The sequence below is a fragment of the Pygoscelis adeliae genome, unplaced genomic scaffold (assembly GCF_000699105.1).
Source record: "Pygoscelis adeliae isolate BGI_AS28 unplaced genomic scaffold, ASM69910v1 Scaffold410, whole genome shotgun sequence".
In the NCBI taxonomy this organism is placed as follows: domain Eukaryota; kingdom Metazoa; phylum Chordata; class Aves; order Sphenisciformes; family Spheniscidae; genus Pygoscelis; species Pygoscelis adeliae.
The window spans coordinates 747,890-775,499 of NW_008823913.1; the positions used below are offsets into that span (position 1 = coordinate 747,890).

At 42.2% G+C, this 27,610-nt stretch overlaps 1 protein-coding gene across 1 annotated transcript in view; it reads right to left on the reverse strand.

Moving 5' to 3' along the window:
• The window catches only part of GALNT9 (polypeptide N-acetylgalactosaminyltransferase 9), a 154,976-nt gene that overhangs the window by 122,724 nt on the left and 4,642 nt on the right, over positions 1-27,610 (reverse strand). Inside the window, exon 2 of the mRNA XM_009335287.1 lies at positions 669-849. Within this exon, the coding sequence (XP_009333562.1) occupies positions 669-849 (181 nt within the window). The remainder of the gene's footprint in view (positions 1-668; positions 850-27,610) is intronic.

A 27,610-nucleotide genomic window follows, 5' to 3' on the forward strand; every position in this document is an offset into this window, starting at 1 on the left:
TATAATAAATCAGTACAAATATTAAACATATAATTGCAATGTCAAACATAGCACAGCCATGTGAAGACTATGACAATAGAGTTAAAATAAACACACATTCCAAAGGAAAAAAAAAATCTTATTGCAATTACAGGACCCCGATGGATTACACTTAGTCCATGTTTCAGCACATTGTAAACCCCAACTAAACAATTCTAAGAACATCAAATGCAATCAAAGAAAAGGCAGTTGATTTGATGGTGGGTTTTTTTTAAGTGACCAGCGTCTACAAAGTGTTTGTTTTCACTGCCCCACCTTCCTTTGCACATGACTACAAGAAGCACAGACTAAGGCTCCCACCTCTGATGGTGGGCTCAGCTGCCACTACCTGGCTTTTTCTAAGTGAAACAAACCCAATAAGCACCAATATCCTGATGTAGTTTTTGATCTGAGGCCTTGAACGTGCATATTAATGCATTACTCACAGAATTAGCTACGCATTTAACATGGCACTTCATGTTTGAGATGGCAGTCGGTCTTTTTAATTTTCCCTAAACTCAGGGGTATTTGTATGACTAACTGCTGTCATACTCTAACCAGGAAGGGATGTGAAGAGAATAATGCCACCATGGGTCAACAGAACAACAATCAATCACTTACTCTTAATAATAATGTGGAATTCAACTTACTTTTTTGGCCTGTAGTCAGGGATGGACCTGTCCAGTGATATCCTGTCACTGAGCTGGGCATTGTAACCATATTCTTCATACTTAGTCTCTGATTCGTGGCTATCGTCTCTCAGGGTAGCAGCCATTCCCCCCTGGCCCAAGCCTCCTGGACCTTCAACTAATCCCATGGGCTTTGCCAGACCTAAATGAAAAAGACAAAAAAAAAAATCAAATTATTAATATAAAGGAAATGGATCTAACCTCTTCTGTGACCACAAAATGTTTTTAGATAAAAAAGATCTGAACTCCCATGAAACTCGGCTCTGAAACCCTCATGGCTCTATGGAAATGATCCTCAGCTTTTCAAACCAGAGTGCATATCAACACATCTTGTAGTATCAGCGCATAATTATTAAAGAGCAAAATATAAGGAATCAATTAGCAGCTTTCACGATTTCTCCCTTTTCCTGTATAAATCCCTGGAAACAGGAATCTTGTTTCCAAACATTCCAAAACGCCTAATTATCCTTAAGATAACTAAGAAAATTTTCCTCATAAGAACTGGAGGCCAGGCCCTTTCCCAGTATAGCCCATTATAGCTCCATTCGTTTTAAGGGAGATATATTGAATTTCTACCATATGTAGATCTGCCAGTTTGACTCCACATTAATGTCAGTTCTGGAATAAGTGTTGGAGCTGAGGCATCTGCTCTGTGGCTCTAAGACCACCTGCAGCTCTTGAATGGTCCAGGTTTGGCTCCCACGCTGGGAATACAGCTATGCGACTGGTCACCAGCTGCTGCTGGGTGGGAAATACAGGCTAAATCTAATTTCACTGTGTGAGTCAATAGATGGGTCATTTGGACTCAACGGCACACCTTGTCCAGTCTGTTCCCACAAAGATGTGCTAAAACCATTAGGGAGCTGACACCATCTCTCACCTGGGAATTACTCCGGATTTCCCCTGTCCTTCATCTCTCTCATCAACAAAATACGTATATTATGTAAGATACTCAGCTCTATACGGCTTATAGGATCGGAAAGTTCGGACACACTGGAGCTAAAACGATTAGCCCCACTTGGTTAGAGCTGAGATATTAGCCAGTCAACAATGCATTTATAGGTTTCACTCACTGGTATATTACTGGTCAACTCAAAAATACATGTAAACCAAAACTAAACCGACATAAAAACTGCCCATATGATCACACCGCCAAGAACCTCTTCCATGGCAACAGGCATTTAACTTGGTGCTGAATTCTCATAAATAAGCTCCTCAAATATCCTGTGTTTAATGTCAAAGCTTTCCTTTCCAAAAGGCTCACTATCAACAATTCATTATAAGCAAAAAAGTTATTTATAATAGTCTTGGGGATACCATACAGAAATGTGCAAATATCCTCCAAATCATTTACAACGCAGAGCGAAACAATTAGAGTTTGACCTCCTCAACATTTTTCAAATGAAGAATTTTTCAAGAGGAAAATGTCATTATCTCAACTAAACAATTAAAGAGAAACACAGAAAGAAACTGTCCACATTTGCTAGAACAGACACGCAAGGCAGTACAAAGCCGGGACTGGCTTCCTCAAGTCACAATAAGCTCTGGGACAGTTTAGTCCCTCATGAAGGAATTTCTCTTGCACCTCATTGCTAACACTGTCCTCAATTGTGATAGCTCCATCATCAGCTGCTTAATTACAGGACAGAACAGAGAGACAGTGGTTCCTTAGTGGTCTGAAAGGGTAAAGTTAGCATTTTCTACTGTAGATGCTTATGAGAAAATCCCGTGCTAAGGTTAAGTGCAACACTACAAATAGTCTGTCTGAACATAAAAGGACTGAGTACCTGCAGTACTCCAGAATTTTGGTACTGAATTTCAGACATTGCCTACAAAAATACTTACCTCATACTGCAATCGGTGATCCCAAGTCAGGACAGACCTTGCTTGTGTTTGTGTCTTTGCTGTCTTCTTCATGTTCCTCATCATCGTGTACTGAAATGCTCAACTGTCTCAGAGTGAATCATGAGTCTTAGCAGGAGGAGGGAGGGCAGAAGAAGAAAAAAAAGGATACCCTACAGAAAAACATTCTTGGCATGGCCAAGCTTTTGAAAAATTCAGACAGCTCCAAGCAATTCAAGCCTAGTGAGTTGTTGAAAAAAAGGGAAAACAAGAGGCTCGTGCAGCCACGGTCTCATTATAGGTGTCTGTGGGAGGTGAGCTCCAGGTCTCACTAGCAAGGGAGATTGAACGGAGGCACGAGCAGAAACCCCACAGGCCACACACCCATGAGGGGAGAGTAGAAAGATGAAGCTTCAAAACAGCATCTTTTTCTAGGGTATCGTATTACTGGAACACAGAGAGAAAAGACCAAAGCACCGAGCTACGGGGACTGGTACTGATGCTTAATCAATAATGAACTTCTTCAAAGCTGTAAGTGGAACAAAATGCTAGGAAAAATGAAAGGTACGCTCAAGGCAAGGGAACGTGGTATCGGTAGACATCTCTCTTCTTCAGTCAGTCACACTGCCAAACTAGGATCGTGGACCACCTTTGATGACTTATCCCCCAACATTTGGTAACCCAAAACAAAGCCCTCCCGCTGTTTAATGACTACTCTTCCTCCCAGGCCAGCTATGCTGTCTTCCTCTCCCAAACACGTTTTCCGCTAGGTAAGGTATGGAACTAACCCAGAAGACAAATAGGAAAGTGCACTTGTCCTATCTCAAAATGTACAAGAAGAATGCAAGGAATCAGTTCAGTTGGACTGAGTTGAGCCCCAGCAGGATGGCAGAGTGCCTATTCCCGCTCATCCTCTTTCTGCTTAAAAAAAAAAAACAAAACCAAAATCACAAGGAGTTACCAGCACAAGCCACTAAATCCTAGAGAATTTGCATCTAATGCAACAAGTGCAAAAAAGTAAACTAAAGGTTTCCAAAGATCATTATAATTATTTCAAACACCTATATAGTTTTAATTCATGTCTCTCATTATTCTGGAATTCATGAAACTGTTGTCAGGTAGGTGCAGAAGCATTTAGAAAGTTTTTGTGTGCTTGTTGCAGCCGTGCTCCTCCCCTGCCCAGCTGCATTTTCAGGTAAATGGAAAAATAGAGTTGTGTCTCTGCTTTCCAAACTTCTGGCCATCAGGAGCTAGCTCATGAGCCAAAATTTGCTGCTGACTTACACTGGTAGCAATTCACTCAGAGACAAATCCAAATCACAGCACTGTGTTGAATTGCTGCTTACTAAGAGACACAACTGAGCGTGCTGAGTCTGGATAAGACTTATGACACTGGTTGCCATTCTCTAGTGCAGTCCTGACTGGTTCTATCTTAATTATTACAAATATTATGATGCCTACAGTTTGCTATTAATGTACAAACACACCAACAGTTCCTACTCTGGATGACTAACATTAGTCCAACGTGATCTCTTGAAAAACAGTATTCTTGTCCCTAAAAACTGAACAAATTTAATTCATACATCACAAACCACTCTTCTTTATTGCTCACATTTCTTTGCAGAAATGTACCTTATGAATCTTTCTTCCACTAAAACTCATTCAAAAATATCTGAGAACCTTCCATTCTTGCTTTCAGCAATCATCATAAAGCAACTGGGTTAACATCAGTGATCAACCTGCAGCTGGTATTACACTTCCGCGTTCTGCAGGGACAGGGAGAAACTAGCACAAGGGAGGCTCACAATTAGGAGCTGATATAATCATGTCTCCAACTGGGTCATGCAAAGGAGGAAGCTGTAAGCAAAAAATGTGATATTGTGATATTTGGGGTATTTAAGAAGGACTATTTGAATTTTCTAATGAAACAATTTTCTGTAAGAAAAGCGGAGAACGAAACAGTCATAGTTTCTGTTGAAACATGACTAAAACTCTTCAAGAGTTGTGTTGCTGTTAGTGATTTCAAACAGTAGAAATTATTTTACCTTACTAAGTGAATAATAATACACTTAAATACTTCTGAAAATATTTTAGGGAGCTTCATTTTGAAGGAAATGGTAACATTTGTCCCTTTTGTTCCAATTTAGGATGAGAGGCCTTTTGACTAGCTTTAGTATTTAAAATTACTTCCTTTGGAGAAATTAAAACAGAAGGGCCTAACGCTGCCATCCCTGGCCTGACAACTAGTCCTTGCTCAAGTAATTACAGAAATTACATGTCTGAGACTCAAAGTCTCTCCCCTCCCAAAAGGAAAACCACAGCAGCCTAATCCTCCTGCATGATACAGTCTTAGACTTAAGACACTTATAGCCAGCAGCGATGCTGCATGCCTCTGCTTTACTTGCCCAATATACGGCATCTAAAAGGGGAGCTCAGTTTCAGAGAAAAGTCAGCAGTTCCTGCAAAAAAAAAGTACAAGCAGGCCTTGTTAAAAGGGAGTTAAATTAAGCACTTTAGAAGTTAAAGAATCCAGGAAAGTACACACTTCATAAAGCCTATGTCCTTGAAAGACTGCGATGTGGAAATTTATTTGCTGATCATCTGGAATCATCTGGGCTGGGTTCTTATGTTACATCAAAGCAAATTGAAGATGACTTCATTAAAGTTAACTGACCTGCTTTGATGAAAGGCACTCCAAGACGTGGCAAGCTCTTTTGACTTTAAGCAACAATTCAATTCCAGTAGTTGAAAACTTTATTCTTTATACTATATGCCTTTGCAGTTACAGAACAAAACTCTTGCATCTTTACAGCACAAGTAACACGGGAATGAAACTTTCAACCCACAGGAAGAAGCATCAAGCACTTTGCTATTTTTCTTATGAGAGAATTAGTTAGTTAGCCTTCCAAACCACGCATAATGACAATTATTTCATATACCTTTTTCCTAAACCTGATATTCTAGCTCTTCATGCTCATAATCTGATCTTGTTCTAGGAAAGAGTCATCATATGTCTGACTTTTTCTCAGAACATATTGCTGCGAGGTTTTTTCCCCATTCATTACCCAAATTGTAGTTTAGTCTGACTGACAGTTGTTATAGCAATGCAGTAACATTGACCAATATACAGCAGCAATTAAATAAATGATATCACATTGCTTCATTATGCAAGAAAAGCACTGAAGTGTCTCTAGAAGTTCTTAGGAACAATGAATATAGTCTATTTTATATATATGTTTGTGTGTGTGTGAAATTCAGCAATTACAGGCAATGTTCTTCAATGCTCGGTTGGTTAGCTAGACACAATATAACTATGTCTCACACAAGATAACATTTGCACAGCTTTTTTCATCTCAAAGGATTACCTGCTGCTTCAGCAAATGTCTCCTCAACAGAGTGCTTTGCCCCATGACTACCTAACTCAAGACTGTAACTCGCTAACCCCCAAATCTACAGTTATCTGCACTGGTCAGCCTTAGGGGTGCCAGTTCAGCAGCATCTTCTCAAGAAAAGGTTGGTCTTAAGAGATGGGATCGGGAGGCAGGAGATGGGAGACAGTGTCCTCAGGTTTGGCTGAGGCAGAGGCTGCTGGTGAACAGGACACACCTTCTAGCACATCCTCTGGGCCTCCATCCAAGGGGTGCCCCACAGTCTGGGACTATTGAGCAGAATCATCTCCTCAGAGGCCTTCCAGCATGCCGAACATGGGAACAACACCTGGGAGGGCATGGAGGAGCAGAATACTCTACAGCAGTGCTCCCACAGGATGCGTCGGTGGGCTGCCAACAACAGGGAGTCAGCAAAGAACAAGTTATTTGTGCCTTATGTCTTGGGCGTTTTCTGCTCAGCAAAAACCCAGGGACAGCCCATAGGAGAATTCATTCCCGTGGGTCTCGCCTACTGGAACAACAGGGAAAGGGATACGTTTCTGGAAATACTGCTGCTTGGCAGAGAGACAATTGCTATTGACTTTATATGCTGGGTGTTTAGGTCCTACCGTGATGGGGAGCAGTATGTAACCTAAAAAAGACAGATGGAGAAGTGCTTCTGGTTCAAGTTCCAGCACGTATCTGGGTTTTAACCAAGACAGATGAGATGAGAGAGCTTTTTCCGTTTTCTTCTTTTAAAGCTTGCTGCAGACTTCCGGATCCTCATCTTACATTTGAGTTGCTTACCTATGGCTCTAACTACCACCCATTTCTCCCTCTTCTCCATGGCTTGTGAAGCCATCGTGGGCAGGGTACAGCAGCACTGCTGATAGTGTAACCCTGTGGCTCGTGTCAGAGCAAAGGATTGAAATCATGCTCCCGGCTCTGAAACAGTGATGGGCAGAGAGGGGAGAGAGGGAACAACAGTGGCAATGCCCAATGAGCTGCTATTTTTAAAGCTGTCTTTTCTTTACATTTTTAGACTAAAAAGATCTACAGCCCATACGCTGGGATCAGTCATACCCAGTTCAACACCGCAGATGACAATGAGGTCACAAATAATTAGTGTCTGTCACTCATTTCAAATGTATTGCTCTCACTGCAGAGATTTCTGTGTAAGAAAGAAATTGCTGGGACAATGGAGAGCTGGAATGAACCAGTCTTAGTTTCTTAACCAGATTAATTACTCCACAGGATGCATAATTTTCTAGGAAGAAAAGAGACCTTCTATTTTTCACCATAAACCCTGTCACAACGGGAAAATTACTGAAGAGATTTATGTGAGGAGCTATGGCAAAGGCAAGATCAAACTACATCTGTGATTATTTTAGTGTCTTTTTATTATTATTTGCAACACAATTACAGGCAGCTGTAAATCAGGTTCAGCCAAGGTTCTTAAACATAATTAACCTTTTGCCAATTCAAAATAAAAATAAGCAATTGAGAATAATTATACACCCACATTCACAATAGCACAGGTCTGTTCTTAGACTTTGCCTGGCTGTCCTGCCACTTCTGGCAAGGCCACCTCCCCCCCTTCAGCAGCTGTGGCTCTGCTCCCACACCTCATCCCTCTTGCATCAAAAGCCTGCCCAGGCGGTGCCCGGGATGCTGGGCACAGTCACAAGGCCAGCTCCATCAGCAGTGCCACCAGATCTGGTAAGCACTGACAAAACTGCTGCAAAATCTCTGAAATGCCCTTGCTGACCTGTCTCAGTCTTAGCTTGAGAAAGGCTCCAAAGCCAAACTTCTGAGCCTTATCTACACTTAGACCATCTGCACTCTTGAATAACTACACAAAAGTATTCTGGTTCCTAGCACCTTAAAAGGAGGGAATAAAACATTTCCTTCTAAACAAAACTGGCATAGTCACCCAGCAGTTTTACCTGCGACCCCTGAAACACTTCTCTCTCTCTTAAATAGGAAACAAAAAACTCATCAGCAAAACAATTGTTTCCTTCCTTTTCCAATTCTGATTTCTCAGTTGAAAACATCCCTGCATACCTTGTAAGGCAATAAAAATCTTTAGATCCTAGTTTCACCAAGAAAGAAAAAAAAAGAATTCAGGGGCAACAGCAACTCTACATAGATTGACAAAGCTGACTTTTAGCATTTCCAGTTATATCTCTTGAAAAAAAAGAAGAAGGTTCATAGACTCTAGAATAGATTCAGTAACATAGCTAAAACAAGACAGCTTACAACTTTTTTTTTAAGCTCATTCTATACAAAACCACCCTTTTGGAAGCAGATATTAAATTAGTTGCATCTAATGAATCAGCCCTAAGGCTTCCATCCTGAATTACTGTACTGTGCTAACTAGAAACTTCAGATGAAGGTTACAGCCTCACTGACTGGCATGGAGGGAAAAATTGGTCTTCCTCCTTCAGGAGTTAACAGTGCATGTTAGAGCGAAGCAGATGCACAAGAAAAGCAGCTGGTTGGAGGAGGAGGATGAGAGAGGAATATGAGCGAGCTGTTCAACACTAAGCAAAAGGTCTTAGCTCACCAGTTGTCTTGCTGTTTATAGCTCCATCTCAGTGATCTCCAAAAATAACTAAGAGGAACAAGTTTTCTAAAATAACATATTTACATCAGAGAGAGGGTCAATCGCATAGACAGGGCCTTGCCTGTCATACACACCTAGCACAGCCCAGGGATGCTCTGATCGGCTGCTCAGTTCAGTACGTTGCCCAGACTGGGTGCTAGAGGAGACATCCTGGGGAGGACTAAGCAAGTCCCTATGGGACACAGTTGCTACAGCTGAGAGAAAAGGTGCCGTGAGCTTTGTCGCAATTCCAAATTGAGCTGATGAGGCCCACCAGGCAGATGGTTTGACAACAAAGGGACATACAGAGGCTACAAAATGGCAGCAGTAACTACTTTTACAAAATGTTTTGAAATCTCTGGATGAAAAGCACCCAAGTTATTTACTACATTCCAAAAGAAGCAGATTTTGGGCTTGAGATTCAGCATCAGAAAAAGATCTCTTTTTCAGAAATAAACAAAACCCTTGTACCTTGCATACTTTGGCTGTTGAGGTGCTCCAGGACAGTGTTTTTGCACTAGCTTGTATTGATTCACATGTCCTTTCATTGGGCTATTGAATACAAAGCAGCCCCCACTGCACAGAAAGTTACGGTACTTGGAGCTCTTTTGCAACTGTCACTGAAATATCGCAGTGCCTCCCAAACACCAGTGAGGCTGGACTCCCAGTGTCCCTTGAGGTTGGAAGGAGTCATCCTACCCACTTTTGGGCAGAAACGATCTGCTGAAAGGTTAAGGAACCCCCCAGGATCGCACAAGATATGGTGGTGGAGCCAGAAATCAAAACCAGTGACTGCCTGAATTCTTGTCCTGTTGTGATTAGTTGGGGAATTAAAAAGCAGCCTCCCTCAGTTTCTAAAACAGGCCTCCTCTGGCAAAAGCTGAAGCATCTTCTGTCCAGTGATTCCCTGTGATGTCAGGAGGAGCCAATGGTGTGGGGCAGTATCATATGGCATCACATGTAGAATGGTATTTCTCTCTTCTCCATCCTATGATGCCACCCTGACTCTGCCAAAATGCTGAGAAAGTTTCACAGCCTGTGCTTTTTCCTCCCTCCCCCATGCTGTATGCTTCATTTTTGCCAACGGATCCCATGCAAATATTTGCCAAAACCAGGTGTCTGCCTCTGTCATTGACTCCTGTAACTACTGCCCAAACTATAGTAAATGAAGAAATGACCATAGCTAAAGAGTGCCTCTCTGCGATTATTGCCTTGGAGAATATAAAAAAATTGTTTTGTCCCACAGGCATAAATTTGCTGAATGCATTAGCAGCTCAGTACAGCAAAATTAAACCTGGAAAAGTAGAAGTATTTTGCAGTTGCAAGCACAAGGATCAACAATATCCAGGAAAAAAAACTTATTTGAAACTCTCTCACTATTTGACACTATTTCAGTCAACTTTGCAAACAGTAGTATGCAGCATGAGGAGTCAGTAGTGTCTGGTTCGTGATTCAATCTAAATGTTAAACAGAGCCTGGCCCTTAATTTCTGCATATCCCAACTCCCCATATCCCAAATCAGTTCCTCCTGCCACCACCCTGCAGTAAGCCTACATAATATGTAAGATTTGCTGCCCAGGGAACTGATCTGAATTTTGTCCATATCAAAGGCGCTTACTTTCTGAGCTAGAAGGATGAGATTTAGTGTTACTTACAGAAACATTCACCAAATCGCACTCCACAGGTACACAGGCTCCAACTCTCTGCAAAAAGGAGAGCAACGAATAACCCCATCCAATTTAAATGACTCTAGCACTTCCATTTATCTGAAATCCAAAATGCAGTCCTATTTTTTATAGTTGTAATCAAGTTTGCTGCATCCTTGCTTGAAAGATTTATGTCCCCTAGTATCCAGTATCAGCCCCAAGTATCTCTGAAGACATACCAGGGAGAAGACAAACAGTATCCTGTGGCTGATGGTTTCAAAAGGAAAAAAGTACAATAACTTGTAAAGCGAAGCACTTAATGTGCAACTTTTTGGCTCTAGAAACTAAGTGGTGTAGTGTTCTTTTACCTTGACCTCATCTCCAGACCCTTCTCTCTGTTCAAGTGGGAGCCTGAGATAGTGTTTCTCAACCTTCATCCAGAAATGACTGACAATCCTGTAAGACATGTATCTGTGAGAAGACTGCTGAACGGCGGTGAAGGGATGAAGTGATTTGGCAGCTCTGCCTGTAGGAAGGCTGTTCCTTTTCTGCCCACAGAAGCTAGTCAGGCAGAGAGAGTGCAGAATCAGGAGCCTTGGAAATGATGTAGATTAGGACAAATTATCTGGCAAGGGGACTAATATCCAACCTTTTATGTGCTTTGCCCTATGTTTCTTCTTCTTTTTTGAAATGGGAACATTTCCTGCTTGCAGAGAGCACTCCGAGGCACAGCCTATGAATATCTGCCAAGTGCTCAAGTACATTAGATGGAAAATGCCATAAAAATGCCCAGGGCTGTTATCAGCATGTGGGCTGGAAGCTGACCCTTATTCCATCCTACACACTCTGCCCCTACCCTATTGATGTATCAATCCTTAAACCCTTTATAGTAAGCCCTACCAGGACAGGATTTGGCCAGAACAGCTTTTTTTCTTAGTGTTTTCATAACAAGGAGTCTAGATTCAGGACTCCATTGTAGCAGATACTACACAAGCCCAGAAAGACAGTTTCTACCCCAAAGAGCTCGCTATCAGTGCTGAAGACAAGAAACAGATGCAGAGAGATAATCAGGGAAGAAGACAACAAGACAACATGGATCAGTAAGAGAGGCAGAGGTGGTAGTGCAAGAGTGCCTGTGGATTTCATCCTTGTCATAACAGCAAGAAAACATGTTGTTTCATAGCCCACTGGAGGATCTTCTTTTCTACCCCATTGAATAGATTCTACCCCAATGTGCACCCCATACACAGATGGCTGCTTGGGGATGAAAAGGAGAGAATTCCTATGGGAAAGTAACCTAGGGACAGGATTTATACTCTTCTCCAAAATAACATGATCAAGATGTTTCTCAAATGATTCCTTTTGTAGAAAAGCTTGTAATAAAAGCTCCCTACTCATTCAGGTTATTTTGAGATGATGAAAGATGGCAGTTCTGATATATGTAAGACAGGTTTCCTCCTGAGAAGGCTCAGCACAACTCCTCCTGTGCCTATAGAGGGAAGGAGTCCACATGGAGATCTTTGGTAAAGCTGTTCCATGCCAAATGCAAGGTTCCTAGTGCATGACTTTAGACTTTGAGGAAGAGGAGAGGAATATCTGAGGAAATACAAAGAAAAATATGGAATGGAGGGCCAGGTGTAGGAGACAAACATAGTAGGAAAAACTGTGTTAATTGTCTTGGCACAACGTCGAGAATGACCAAGACCATCAATGCATACAATAGGCCTTGTTGGGGAAAAAAAGGAACATATGTCCTTGGAGAGCCTTTTTCTCTCCCTGATGTACTATTCAAAGGTGTTTCATGCATGCCACTGCTGGCTTCATCAGCCCTCTTACAGGCATAATTTTTTGTTCATTGGCTTAGCAGAAATAGTAGCATTGCATAGGCTACTCCCTCTCTAGACACAAAATTCATTAGTGCTTTTTAACTGGAAGAAATACTGTGGTTTTATGTACAGATATCTAATATCAAAAGTAATTGCTTTTATAGAATACTCATTTGGAGCTGGTTTCCCCTTGAGATGAGAAAATGTATTCTAATTACAACAGATAATTCAGGAGGAGATAAACAGATTGACGACTGGAAGGACCAAGAAATAGGAGCTACGCAGACCACTGGGGATGAAGATAAAACCCCACTTGTGAGGTAGAACAGTGATCCCAAGCCTATAGATAATGAAAGATGCCAAAGTTTTGTCAGAGCCTTGATACAAGCAAAATCGATTTCCTAAAGAGCAGGGATCTTTAAACAAGGGAGATCTACATGATATATTTTTAAAGTTAAACTTTGAGAAACAAAAAGAAAAAGCCTACCCCATATGCACAATTCTAAATTATACATGTGTGATTCTGATTTTTTTTTTATTTTAATGATCAAAAAGATCACTCACAGAGAAAGATCAGTTTGTTTTCATTAAATAAATAACAGATGCCAAGATTCTTCTAGAAGTTTTAAAATCCCAGCTGACTCGTGGCTTGTGCTGGTGAAACATATAAAATGGATTTTTCTCTTCAGGGCTTTGGAGGAAAGCCAGAAAACTCCTCCTCTGGTGATGGCATAAATCTGGAGTTGGGAGAGGAGGAGCTGAAACGTGTGGTGTAACTGCCCGGCAGCCCACTGGCATTAAAAGGAGACAAAACCTGAGTGTCATCAGTTTGGTATCTGGCCCCTGGCAGTAGCCAATACCTGAGGCTTCAGAGGAAACGAAACACAAATCATAAACCACTTGGCCAATTAAACTCCGCACCGTCCCTGGAAGCAGAGTTCCCTTCTGAACCCCATAGGCAGGCAGCTAAAGCCCTGAAGCATAATATTAGATTACCCTCATTATCTTAACTCAGACAGGTAGAAATAGGGCTTAAAATTACCCAGTGCCCTTTAAGAGCCCAGCCACTAATATCGGATTCAATGGCCTCCTGCAGCAATGAATTCTCTGGTACTGTCACGGTCAGAGTGTCACTGACTCACATGAAACGGATCATCTGTATCAATATATTAGATTTTCTTTAATTTTTCCAGGGAAACAGAGGTGAGAACTCCTGGGGAAAGCGATCATTAAAATGATAACAGAGTCATTCTAGAGAAAGGGAAAGGGAGTTCTCCTTGAAATGCTCCAAGGTGCAAGAGCTAAAACTTTGGGGCTGTTTAATTAGATTCAGGAACAAGCTGCTCCAAGCCAAGTTAAAAGGCTTTCATTTCATAAATGAGGAAAAGACCTTTGAAAAACAAAGAGTTTGCTTGTGTGAATCACAGGCAGGGAAGGGAAGCAGCAGACTGTTGCAGGAAGGGAGTTCTGACTCAAGGTCTGACAGGACGGAGCCCACAGCTGAAAAGACGCTGCTGGATACACTGACATTTTCTTGCACCTACAGAGCTGACTGCACGTCTCTAACCGTTAAAAATACGCCTTTGATTTCTGACGCAATTCTGGGTGAGAAATCCCTGACTGGCCTATTCTCAGACCAGCTCAACTACGGCAGTAAATCCCACAGGGTTAGGTTCCATAAGGAAGCAATTAGCTTTAAATACAAGGAATCTTTAAAAAGCCTATCTATCTAGGATCAGGTCCTATGCAGGCTTGTACTACTCTATACTCTATTGTGCTGATATTGAAGTCTAAACTAACCAAAGGCTGTATTCACATCTGACGTTGCCAAGCCGGCCAAATTACTTCCTTTCAGCCCGGGTTTCAGTCAGGCACCCTTGGGACTCTGCCCTGTCTCAGAGGGATTGTGTCCAAGACTAAGCAAGACTCTTCTCTCCTTGCTCAAGGGCGTCTGGCGAGCTCTCGACGAGGGCCAGACAAGCCCATCTCCTGCAGCACCATTTTGCAATCATGCTCCACATTATTTGCAGACATTCATATACCTCCCTGCTCATTTACCTAAACAGTCTGCTATCAAATTAAACTAACATAATCACACAGGCAGCTTTCCCAATAACGAAGTCGCACACAACACTTGCCATTTGTATGACTGAAAAGCTCCCGGTTGTTCAACCCATTTTACACAGCAGAGGATGACAGCATTAAACCCAGCCGTAGTAGCTGCTGGAACTCAAAACCACATCATGCTTGAAAGTAGGATCTCTATTTTCCACAGCTGCGAAATCAGTCACCAAGTCCACGTCTGGCAATGCAACTACAATAAAGAGACAACGTAACACCTACAGACCTGCTGGCTATGTCCACTGCCCTCCCTTCCACGCTGCAAGAGTCACTGTCCGGTGTCTGTGTTGGCCATGAGAGAATCAAATGATCTGAAAAGGTCCCCAGTTTGTCAGAGCTGTGCTGGTTCTCCATCTGCTGCCTCTCAGTCTTATCATCAGGCATTTCTCCTTGGGAATAGATGGCAGAAGAGATCAGCTGCCATTGAGGACATGAGATTTCGAATAGTTCCATCAGATCTCTTCAAGGGCCCACACTTGAAAATCAGTTAATTTGGATATCGGTTCTGACAGGAACCAGAGCGCGCCTTGGTTCCTCTGTTTTCCTTTCAGTGTGGCATTGCCTTATAGGCTCTTTAAAGGTGACATACTTTTCTTTTGCACCATTACACAGCAATATTGATGGCTGGCTTCAAAACATACTCATTTTCCTGACAGACTGCCTATTTTACATCTGTAGATATGTGTATTTTTCTTGAACTCTGTGTGCTTCTTTTTCAGGCACATCTTTGACACCTCTCAGGGAGTTTGGCTTGGAAATTTGGTTTGAGAGAGAACTTGCATCTCTGCTTTTCCTCCTCTTTCCTCCCTTCACTGTATTTTCATATCTCGTGTTGACATACACTACAGCTGTGCCTTGCTTGTCAATGCCAGGCTACAGTGCCTCCTTCCATCAACCTCTTAATATGCATATGATTTAATTTTCTACCAGCAGGACGAGTCAGTTCAAAACCAAATACAGGACATATTTGAAACAGCAAAAATACAGCCCAGGATCCAGCATCTGAACCAAAATGCTTACAAATCAACAATTTATGGCAGTTTTGAAGCTACAGTGGTTGAAGAAAGTTACTATGCAGGGAGTCCTAATTAGTGAGATAAATTGTCAGCCACATTTATAGCAGATCTATTGGAGGATGCACCACAACTAAAGGGCTGATTCTCTTCTGCTCACAGAGGAGGAGGAGGAGTAGAAGTCATCCACAATGCTGGGAATCATACTTGGTTTTGAAGAGCCCTGCTATTGTTTAAGGAAATGTTGAGTCTGGATCTGGTTTTGGCTCTAGAGAGAAAAGTGTTCCCTCTTGAAATTCATAAAAGAAAGCCTATTTAGAAATGAAAGACACAATGTTGCATGGATAGCTTATAACATACAATTAATCAGGGATTTATCAGGGAAAAATAAAAAGAATTAGGTACTATATTCCCTGGAGGAAGTAAATCAAAGGACGAGATAGTTTTGGAAAAGAAAGGAGAAATGAGGATAAATAGCAATTGTCAATAAACTTGAGAAAATAAAGATGTACTGTTAGGGAAAAAATATTGGCACAATGTTTTGTTTAAAAGCGGTAATAAAAACATTGCTTACTTTGATTTCTGCCCTTTCTGGTTTATTGTTGATATAAAGATAAATTGACTCAAGACTTCCAGAAGCGGGAAAGCTACAGTCCACTGTTACAGGCACTTTAAAAAACAGCACTGCTATAATACCTGATTCATTATTAACACGATTGACTTCATTGCGGGTTGGTATTTTTACGAATTGACTGTGACCTACGGCTAGTTTAGGCCCTGACAAACTCACTGCAGGACAGAGTGGGCTTTGTTTGACAAAGGAAGGGTGCATTTGGTAACAACATGCTACTTTGATCCACCCATAGAGCATGTTTAAAGCTATCACACGCATATAGAATTCAGATCATATATAAAGATAATGGCCGAGTTTTTGAAATTGTGGGTCAGACGTCTCCAATTTACCTTCCTAATGCCACTGACTGCAGTAGTGCTTATCTGGTTTCCACCAAGGCAATGTAAAAAGAAATTCAAGTTTTCAGAGACCCAATTTTTCTTCAAGCTTTCCTTTACTTTATGCAGAAATTCCGTAAAAGAATGAATGTTCCTGTCCCCTGATGTGTCTCAGGTTTGTACTTATGACTACATTATGAGATGTTAAATTACACAGTAAAGAGAAATGAAGACAGTGATAGAAAGTGCCTTTATACAGGAGAAGAAGATCCTTCAGCGAGGAGACAGGTATGAGTCAGAATTTGAATTTCAGAAAACTGAGGTCCGAGCTTACAGCTTGGACTCATCACTCCCCAGGGACACAAAGCAGATGTGCCATCCGGTCGCGCTTAAACTTCAGGTCAGACCCACTCTTCCAATAAACAGAAAGAGCTTCCCAGCACCAAACGGTCCCAGTGAAAGCCAATGCTGAGCCGCCTGGGTCATGAAGGGTATCTGATGAGATGAGCAGCAGGGCATGCTTCACGCTGCCTAGCAAAGGATCATTTCTCTGCTCCTCGCCTAATTTAATTATTCAGTCACTACTGAAAGGCAACGAGACAAGCTAGTGGGACCCAGGTCTGCCATTTTAGGAAGCTGAAAATAAAGGAGGCTCTCCTGCAGTACTGGTGTAGTGTCAGGGAAATTTCATGCTGCTATAGTTATTAACTGAAGTAAGCAGGAAAGCAGAAAAAAAATGCTTGCGCTAACATATTGCCAATTAACAGAGCAAGCAGAGGAATTCAATGCGAAGATCTGAATCTGGTTCCTTTAAAAGCTAAGAACTTGATTTCGAGTAAAAATGAGTAAAAATCCCATTTGTCACCAATATGATTTTTAGCCTGGTTTGCTAAGAAAAAACAGTTTGCAGGATCATGCTGTCTGCATTTGTCTATCAGTCTGCCTCCCTCTCTCACACCCTCCCCTCACCTCTGCTCGTTAGATTTTGAGGACTGTGTCTAATTTTCAGCCAAAGCTTGGCAGACAGTCAGAGGTCTCCAAAAATTACATTTCTGCAAGTGTCACAAAAGTCAACATCTGGGAAGAAAATGGCATTAAAACGAAAAAGAGAAGAGGTTCAGTGAAAGATCAAATACGAGAGACCTATTGGAGCTATTAAAGACCACCCAAGAATTCACCTCTGGGATACCAACCCATAACAAAGTCAGCTTTCTTGCTTTTGCTGCTCAAGGAGCTAAACACTTATTTTTAGGATTAACTGTGGTAATTATTGGATGTCTAGGTCTGCTGGATGTCTGGCTGTTATTTATATCATTGATTAACAATATCACGAGGTAAGATGCTGCACAGACTAGTCTGGACTCAGACGTCCTCAGTTAAACAGAGGACCCAGATAAGGGGAGGGAAAGGAAAGGAAGAGAGCAGAGAGATGAGCTGACACCTCAGCTAAAGAGCAAAGGAAAGGCACACCTGGAGATGAAGCCCAGGTCTCCTAAGCCCGGGTCTTGTATTTCAGCAGCTCTAAATATTTTTCTCAAAAGCTAGAACCAAAGCTGCTCCTTTAGCCCCCGGTTCCTGTTTCTGTGAGCTTACACACGCTTCTTGCCAGGTGTTAGTGGCAATGATGAGAACCAGGTTAAGTGATAAAACAGCATGGGGTTTGGTCACAGATTAGGGGATTCCTAATGAAACAATGAGGTATGCCTGTGACCCCATTTAAAACCACTTTCCCTGTAAAGATACCATGTTAAAGAAAATTCATATGGAAATGCCTGACTCACTAAATTAGTACTTCTGCCCTTAGGAAGGGAGAGACACAGACTTAGAGGTGAGGCACCATGACAGCAGGTCGCACCGCTCCATGCAACTCTGCCTGTTTCCCCTGGCATTTATTAAGAAATTAATCCTTCTGATTGTTTATAGTGGGAGTGCTTTTCTCTCCTTACCTTTGAAAGGAACATAAAGCAAGGTATGACCCAAATCCACACAGCCTCATCTGCAGAGTATCAAACAATTTTATTTTTTTTTTTAAACAGGGAATTTTTCAGTTCAGTATCTGTCAAAATACTTTTGAAAATAATCCACCTCTAGGTTCACAACCATATGCTGAGACACTCGTATCTAGTATAGAGAAGCCATAGGCATGCAATATCGCCCATCACCCAGATTAGGGGCATCTTCTTCCAGTTCAGGGACAAAACCAAAAGATCATACACTGACTTCTTTTTCTAAAATAAATTTATATCCAGTTTTGTTTTCTGATAGTACAGTGTACAGAGGATATCTCAGCCTACCATCACACAGAGCATCGCAGACTCATGTCTAATTGGTGCCCATCCTGCATTAGCTGTCCTGTCCTTCGGGCCCCGATTCTGATCTTGCTACGACAGTGCCATAAGTAGGCTATGTAAAAGACGGCTTTCATCACTTGAAATTCTGGTCCAGAATAGTTATCAACAACCTACATTAACATGAATCGTCAAAGTGTGTTACGGGCTTTACCAGAATAACCTGCTGTACGTTATGCTGCCATGGGGAGCTCCACCTCTCCTTAGGGCTAGAGCAGTCCTCGCATGACTCATGCACGGACCCTGATCCCAGTTCACTAATCCCATGCTTACTTCATCAACTATAAGCAGCTTTAATAAGAAGAATTTTACAAAGTATTTCACTGGTCTCATCCTTCCACAACCTCCACTGTGTCTCTAAGACAGCAGTATTTGTGCTCCAGCTTCTTGTCAGTATGATTAAAGGCTGAAAGATGCCTAAACAAGCCCTGTAACATATGCAAAAATGCCCTCTGCAATGATCAACGTCTTCTCTAACAGCTGCATCACTCAGCCTGTGTCCATTAGCATGCTGGGCTGCACCATCCCAGCCTCAAAGTTAGGCCATGTCTTTGTTCTCTCATGCATATTTCTCCTCCAATTCCACAGATCTTCTGTTCACTCGTCTCGCTGTGCAAGGAAGACTTAAAAATCTCACTTTGTGAACTTTTTAATGTGTGACAGAAAGAGGGAGACAAAGAATCCAGTTATTAGGCAGATCAGGTTCAGAATGAATCACAGAAGAAATTCTTAATTCCCTGACCTCATCTAAGAGGGCTCTCTGCAGCCTGGCTTAGGGTTTTGCAGGCCTGAAATGGGAACATAGCTGTGAATATGGGAACCATACCAAGCTGACTCTTTCAGAAAACAGGTGGTTTTACATATAACCCCACTGGATACTAGCATTATAAAAGCCACTCCCGTACCAGAATTAATCTTCTGTTGAATGAAAATGCATTGAGCCAGACGGATCTATTGCAGGAGGAGGATCAGGCTGGCACAAGACTAAAATCAAAGATTATTGGATTTCTGTATTCAAAGCTGGAGTAGCTGAGAGCAAAGCGTTCAGTGCAGGTGCTGACACGTTCAGGTCTACACCTAAAGGGGTATCCCAGGAAGGATATATCGAGTGAGTTTGCCAAATACTAAATTGAAGAAAGATGGGAAATTTCTAGTTAATACCTGCAAGTCTTTTCACTGCTTCCTACAGTACTAGCAGTGAATAAACAAAAGACATTCTTCAAGTGTTGGGAGAGCTGCAACCTCTAGCAGATGCAAAAGATCATTAAAAAGTGGGAGAAAAGACCGGTCACCAGGAAGAAATACACAAGCAGGCTCCAGTGGAGCATTTGGCTGCCCATGTCCCTGTGATGGCGCTGGAAGTCAGAAGCCTAAATCCTCAGGCCTGGATTCTGGGGATTCTCCATGTGACACAGAAATTATGTAACAGAACTACCAAAAAAATGTGGTTTCCAAACCCAAGGTTAACACAGGCTAACACCTAAACCACTCAACCACCCATTTTTCCAAGCCAAACCCACTCATTGCTTGTGTAAGTTGCAAGCATCAACGATTTCAGCAGTTAGGCAGCTTAGTATTAGGTTGTTTAATAACTTGAACATGATCAGCTCACTCTTACCTCATACTCCGCTCCCATCTGTTACATGGAGACACCTGCAACCTATCATCATGTCTTAGGATTAACAGCTCTGTGCAGCAAAATCTGGTTTTTTCCTATTAGAGGTGTGAACGGTGCCTAGTCCCTGCTCAGCACCTCCAGGACAGCGCTTGTAACGCAAACACCCCAGGAACGCGTAAGGCTCCTTGGCCAGCTGACACCAGCACTGTGGGGATCAGCATCCTGCATCAGCAGGTTTGTGCTTGCGGTAGTCACCAGCGGGATTGCGTTTTGCAGATGCAAAATTGTGCAGCTATCAGTAGCCTCATTTTACACATGGCTGGATGACTAGAAATCTGCCTTACAAGGAATCTATAAAGCCACTGCAAATTTTAATCCCGAGGAAGACTAACCTTTGGGTTATACAATGCTATTTCAATTGGGGATATTTTTAGCCTTATCACTGCCTTCAGTTCAGTATGCACAGGAAAGAATACCACCAATCTTTTCTACAACACAAGGCTTGTTTGAAAATGAGTTAATATAACAAAAAATACATTTTTATTTACAAAAGCTTCACATCCTAGAGGCATATGAGAGCTGCAGAAAAAAATAAATTCGATTTCTAAAAGGGCAGCAAGGCCCCATTGCCAAATAAAATACAAAACCAGCATAAAGAATCCAAATGAAAAACAACCAATTAACCCTATCACCCCACCGAAAATGCCACAGAGACAAAATGAGAAGTATTGCAGGAGAGGACTTTCCAGCTGTCATGGTGGATACCTTCCAAGAAAAATGAGCTCCTGTGCAACAAAGTCCCTTTTGCTGTGGGAATGGTACGGCAGTACCTTGGCTAGGATGCTAGTCTGGGTTGTGGGAAACAGGAATTGGGGACTGTGTGTGACCTTGCCCAAGTTCCAGATTTTGATGCATTCCAAAGTGCTCTAATGTGCTGAGGATAACTTCTCTAGGTGCTGGCATCTGGGGTCCAAGCTTAGTGCTTGCAGTAAGGACCTGCTCTCCCTCCAGGGAGGGATCAAACCTTTGGCTGAGGCTCGGGATGCGGCTAGTCAACAGAGGATGCTGAAAAGGCGGGAATGAAAAGTCCCATCCTTGCTTTGAAGTCTGAAAACATTTGCCCACATAAGACCCACAGCTCTAAAGAATGCAGCAGAGGTCTTATTCTTCATCTAAAGGAAAGGGAAAGTTATATGATCCTCCTTTTGTTTTTTAAACAACATACTAGTGGTCAAAGCATTTGGCTAGGATGCAGATAACCCATACGCATTTAATTGCATATGCATGCTAAACATACTTATTCCATCAAATCTTGAGGAAAAGCCTAGTTTCGGATCCCAGTTAGACTCCGTGGGTTAGGCACCGATTTGCCCAGCGCTGTCAAACTGAGACAAAAATTATCATAGGCAGAAGTAGATCTCAAACCTCAAAAGTGAAGGATAGCTACCACGCAGGCACTGGCTGAGGGATGGGGGAGCTATGTCCATGGGAGCACAGGCAGTAGCTGAGGCGTGGGGGGGTTGTGTCCGGCAGCATACGTAATGGACAGGGTGTGGGAAGAGGTAGGTAGATAGTACTGAGCAGTGTTGTGGAAACAGATAAATCCATCTCTGGACAAAACTTGCTCAGATACCAGGAGCAGGACAGCCACGATAAGGCTAATCTGACCTCCTGGTCTGTGTACTTCTTTTTTGAAAAATGCAAACTGGAGCCAAATAGCACAAACGCAGAAGCAATCAAAGACTCCAGTAGCAGGGGTCAGAGGTAGAAACACAAAGCTCACCAGATCTATACTAGAAAGGGGAATCACTCCAAAACCTTCAAGGAAGGATCCTGTTCTCAACCGTACTAAAGTGGTACAGGGACACAGCATGAATTCATCCTTTATACTACACATACATCATCATAACTAGCCAATATACTGTTCATCCTGTGGCAGAAGTACCTTCATTTGGCCAAATTTACTACCGGAGTTACTATGCTGATAACTACTGGCTGTGCTGATGCTTCTGGATCAGTAACACAGATGAATTTAGGCAACTGACTTCAACAGAACTACGTGCATGGGTGAGCTGGGGGGAATTTGGATCATTGCTGCAGGCATAAAAACCTATTTGAGCAAGTTACCCCATCCAACCAGCAATATCTGTCACTGTCCACACAACACACTGCTGACAGCAGAACAGGAGCTGGCAGGATCTGCGGTTTGCTTAGAAAGCAGTGTCGGATTTGTACCTGACTTAGATTCCTGACTAGACACGACTGCTGACTGTATCACAGACACGATTTTTAACAGTTCTCCCCAGGAACAATAACTAGTAACACACTGGTAATCCCACGGAGACCAGCTCTGCGCTTCCCGAGTCTATGAAGTCTATGACAGAGGATAGCCCTCACAGGTATATCTGCATGACTATACCACAACCCTACGTGAACCTCTGTAGGTAGTACTTGTGTTTCACAGGATCTGAATATTGAAAGGCCTTCACAGAAGAGAGAGACCTGGCAGGATCCGTTTTCTTCCCTGGTCAGTTTATCAGACATTAAAGCCTAGTTGGTAGACCTTTTATGCTGCTTGTATGAAGCAGTGATTCAAATGCAACTCTAGCAAACCCAGTTTGAGCATGCCTTATAAAATGTGTGAGACCCTTACACTAGTGAGCGCTTATTCTCATGAGTACTCCAGTAAAGGCAACTGGATTGCCTGTATAAGTAGCTCTGAAATGTGAGTAGAAGGTAGATAACTGAGTTCCACGGCTGCCTTTTGCCTACGCAGGCTCAGTTTTTCTCCTCTCCCTCCTGCCGCGGCTAATTGCCTGAAGAGGGGAAAGCAGTGGTTTGTACAGCCAAGGAATTGTCCTCCTGGAGCGGAGTCCAGTGGCACACAGATAACAAAGGCCTTTACATCAGCAGCTTCTTTCCACAGACATGTCTTGGCCTTGCAGAAAGGAAGGAGGCATCAGGGATCTGCTGGGGGGTAGCATGGCTTTTGCCAGTGCTATACTATTTTACAGTGGCTATTCAACCCACGGGAGATAGTGGCATTACAGCAGCCTCTTAGGCATTTGCTCTAACATTTAACCCAGGAGGTTAAGACTGAAGGAAATGCACTAAAGAACCCAAATGCCCAACATGTTCCTTTATATTTTGGGCATATTTCATCTACAGAGTTTGGGTTATTTACATGTGATTTCCAAATGATGCTGTGAAATAGGCAACCCTCTCCTGTAGTATTCCGACACCAAATACCTCTGCCTGACAGAACCATTTTTAAGTAGCAGTGCTCAGAGAAACTGTTTCAGAAACCTTTTCCTTGGTTTAGTTTTCTTAATCATTGCCCATTCTCCCAGGATGACATGCAAATTACAGCTCAAGTATTAAAAGCATAAATCAGACTGTGGTGGCAGGGCTTCTAGAGAACGGCTCCATAGGAGGTGGTGCAAGGCTTAAAATATTCAGAAATCTATATTCTCACCTTTTCTAAAAATGTTTTGCTCATTTACTTAGACAACTCTTCAGCCCCTGAGAAAACTAGGCGTCCACACTGCTCATGATGAGAAAGCAGAATCAGTCTATTGTCTCCTCAGCAGCTGCCATCGGACTCTTCTCCAAAGCCAGTAATCAAGGACATACTTGAAAAAAAAGACGTCTATTAGGCCTTTTGCCATTTGTCAGAGATTCCCAGAACTGGCCCTTTTCTACTGCATTGTTTCACTAAGGACTCCCCTCACTGAGGATACAAAACAATTCATGGTCCCAGGCTCATCCTTGGCTTGAGAGCAGATCCCTCAGAACAAGTCATCCAAGTAAAATAAAGGGAGAGGCAGGTAGCCACATCTGCTTCACAAGACAGCACTGCAAGACTGGGCAGAACGCACACGGAGTAGCTTAGCCTGATGGCAAACAGTGAGCAGGTTTACTTTATCCCAAGGACACCCATTTCTTCGTCTTACTACAAGACAAGTTACTACAACTTGTCTATACTTATTGAAGTGAGCCCTCTCAACACACACGTCAGAAAGATGACATGAGAGGCATAAACAAACATACACACACAATTATTCAGAAATGAAATGGCCTTAGAAATGCAGTAAGAGGGGTAGAAAACTGGTGTGAGCGCTCCTCTGGATGTTCCACTGGATTTCCCACAGAAAGTGCTGCTGCACTGTCTTTCCATGCATAGCAATGAGTCCGGTTTAGCTAAACCAGGTGGAATAAAAAGCTAGCGCAAGAACCACAGAAGCACAAGCCCATTTCCCTCGCCGTGGGAGGAGAACGTCAAACAGAGGGATAAGAAAGCAGAACTTGGCTCCAAAGCACCACTTCCCTGGACATCTACAGACTTGCATATACAGACACAGCTCACTCCATTTAGATCTACACCAGAACAGAGGTGTGACATCACTTCAGCAAGCCAGCTGGTGAAGCTCAATTTGAAGAAAGGACCATTTTGCCACAAACAGTAATCCCATTGTCAATTCTCTCTGTTTTAGAGGACCTCTTGTTGATGTAAATGAAGGCCCTTTCCCACTGCTTCAGAGTTCAAAAGACCAAGGTCAGGGAAGTCATACAGATTATCCATGCCACACTCTTGTACGCTACCAGTACGGATAGTGTGGGCAATGAAAGAAGACAGAACAGAAATGAGAGGTAAGCCAACACTGAAAAGATGAAGCCTACCAAGCTTTGAAGCTATCTTCACCAGGTGAAATTCCGTACTTTTCAGCGTGCCGGACAGTTTGCAAATAAGAACTCGAAAGCCTAGCAGATTAGACTGAGAAATAAACTACAGAACCAAGATTGTCACCTTCATCTCCAGCAGTACTACCATGCATTTAAACTCAGAGTAACCCCAGCTAAATAAGAGGACCTGAGACCAAGTTGCATCATGCTGCTCCCTGATTATCCCTTCTGTTCCGTAAGTCAAGCAAATCTTGGCTCAGGAGATAGCCTTGCTACAGGCAATTTTTACACTCTATGTCCTACAGGACTTGCTGAGTAACCAGCAAGCGTCAGTTGCACTGTAGCTCGTCTCCAAAACTGTCTGGGAAACCTGGATATTCAAGAACAACTGAAAGGATAAAAACTGTAGGGCAGAAAGACAATTTTTAATCTGTTTGCATCTACTGTGCTGTCCTTGAAATGGGTTTTGCCTCCATCTATGAGGCTTTCAGATATTCACAGCCATTTCAATGGCACCATAGCTATGGGTTTTAGGAAAAGCAGACACAAGTCACATACACACCCAATTAGCACTTGGCTGCTTTAGCTCTGTGCTCTCAGGAGAAGATGACTTTGGGTCAGTGGGAGGATCTCTTTCTGGCTTTCATTCTCAGAAGCTAAAGTTCTCTTATTTCAGAGGACAGTTTTGATCAATAGGACTACAACAAGTTTGGAAGCTGCTCTGCTGTCATTGGCTTTCTTCCTTCCCGTTATCCAGAACATCACAGGCTCTTTTTCTTTTCTTTTTTTTTCCCCTTTCAGCTTGATAGTTTAAAATAGGTGATGGAAATGACTACCAAGTGAAACCCCACAAATAATAACAATAATAAAAAAGTATGCCAAGTATACTGAGAAAGAGAGACTGAGTACCCATTAGTAAGGTTAGAGAGGGGCATTAATAAAAGGAAGATTTGTTAAACATGACTCATTTCTTTTCCTTCCTTTCATAAATCTTATTTCCTTGGAGAACAGCCATGCACTCAGTGGCTGGAACTGCATTCTTAAATGATGCTCTTGGTTTAACTACTACCTGCCTTTACTGACTTAAAAAATCAAATAAAAAAAAAACCCACCCTAAACTCAAAAAACAACCCAACCTCCCACTATCAAGGGTATTAAGTTAAAGCCAGGTTTTCTAATCTTCTAAACCTGTATGGTGGTTACAGATGTGCAACAACCACGCTGCAGCTCTTCACTAGAAAGAAGACAGACCCGTATTTGCTTTTCCAACTCCAGCCACATCTACAAAGAAATGGAAAGAAACTGAACTGGAGTATCTCCTAAAAGGCAACAAAAACAACATCAGTCAAAGATTTTCTTTCCACCTCTGTAAACATTGCTTTTAATCCTATATAGTACAAAAGATTCAAGTTCTACACAAATAGATGAGTCAATGATAAAATTACCAGATGATTTTTCTGTCAAAATAAGGTTTCTTCCCAGCTGCAGATGCACATTACATAAAAAAAAGTTACCACTATATGAAACACAGAGTACAGGGGACTTTAAAATCACTGATGTGCTGCTGGAAAGGAGATATATTTTTTGTATTTGCCAGTACTTTGAAGAGTTGAATACAATTTTGCCCATTTTACGGAAGAGATTTACCCTCTTTTTTCTACCAAACCTTTAGACCTTTTCTTCCTAAAGTGCCTAAATAGAGTAATACTATTTCGAATATTATGTTATATTTTTATAGGGGTTATCCAAATATCGACTCGTGATGTTTTCTTCTCTCATTTTCGGGAATAAAACCTTGGCCTTCCTGAAATCACTGATTATGAGCTTCCTCAGCTACATAAATCAAGACTAACATAGCTAAAGCCAATGTGAAGTGGGAATCAGTGTTTTGGACTTGACTTGCAATACTGAAGGTCAGGCCTGTAACAGTGTTTACTTACCTAAGCTTGAGTAACTGACCCAGAACAATTGAAAATACTTGTTATATGCAGTGTGGGAAACAGATAAACTGCAGCCTAACTTAAAAATAAAAGAGAAAGGAAATGTAGCTGGTATTTTTCACACCTGCCTTCACTAGGCCTAACCTTGCATTTCTTACAAAAAATCCTCAAAGTGAGACCACATGAAGACGCCTCTCACCAGTACAAGGAAAGCACATGGCTGAGAGCAGCCTCCACAAGTAAGTTGCTACTTTTGGAGATAATTATGTGCTAATTTTGTCAGATGCATGTTAGCATCCGACCATAACCAAATCAAATAGAAATAGTTACAACATGAGAATCTGTATGTGGGTATGAGAAGGTGCAGTTTCATTAATGCAAGGCTGGCAGTCACACTTAATCTTCCCCCATGCACACGTGGCTTTACCTCTCTTCTCTGCAAAGGAATTACTCTTCAACTGAAAGTTGCCAGCTGTAAAAGCTTCTTTTTGACAAATCTGATGTGGACAGTCGTGTGATTCATTTGCAGCCTGTTCCCAACCCTTACTTTCAATATGGAAATTTGGAATCATTTTCAACCAGCCCCAAGCCTATGAAGACTCAACTGTCCTTTAAAAATACTACTGTACCTTTTAAGTATGCAGATTGCTAGGCTGAATTTTAAATGCAATCACTCTGCTTCCAGTACACTCTAAAAATCAGGAGTCACAGTCTGCATGAATCAGTCCTCTGCACCTAGGACCTGCTATTTCCACCATTTTAGGCCTGTGTGCTGCAATTACGTGAATTGTTGTGCTGGTTTTGGCTGGGACAGAGTTAATTTTCTTCCCGGTAGCTAGTGTGGGGCTGTGTTTTGGATTTGTGCTGGAAACAGTGTTGATAACACAGGGATGTTTCAGTTATTGCTGAGCAGTGCTGACACAGAGTCAAGGCCTTTTCTGC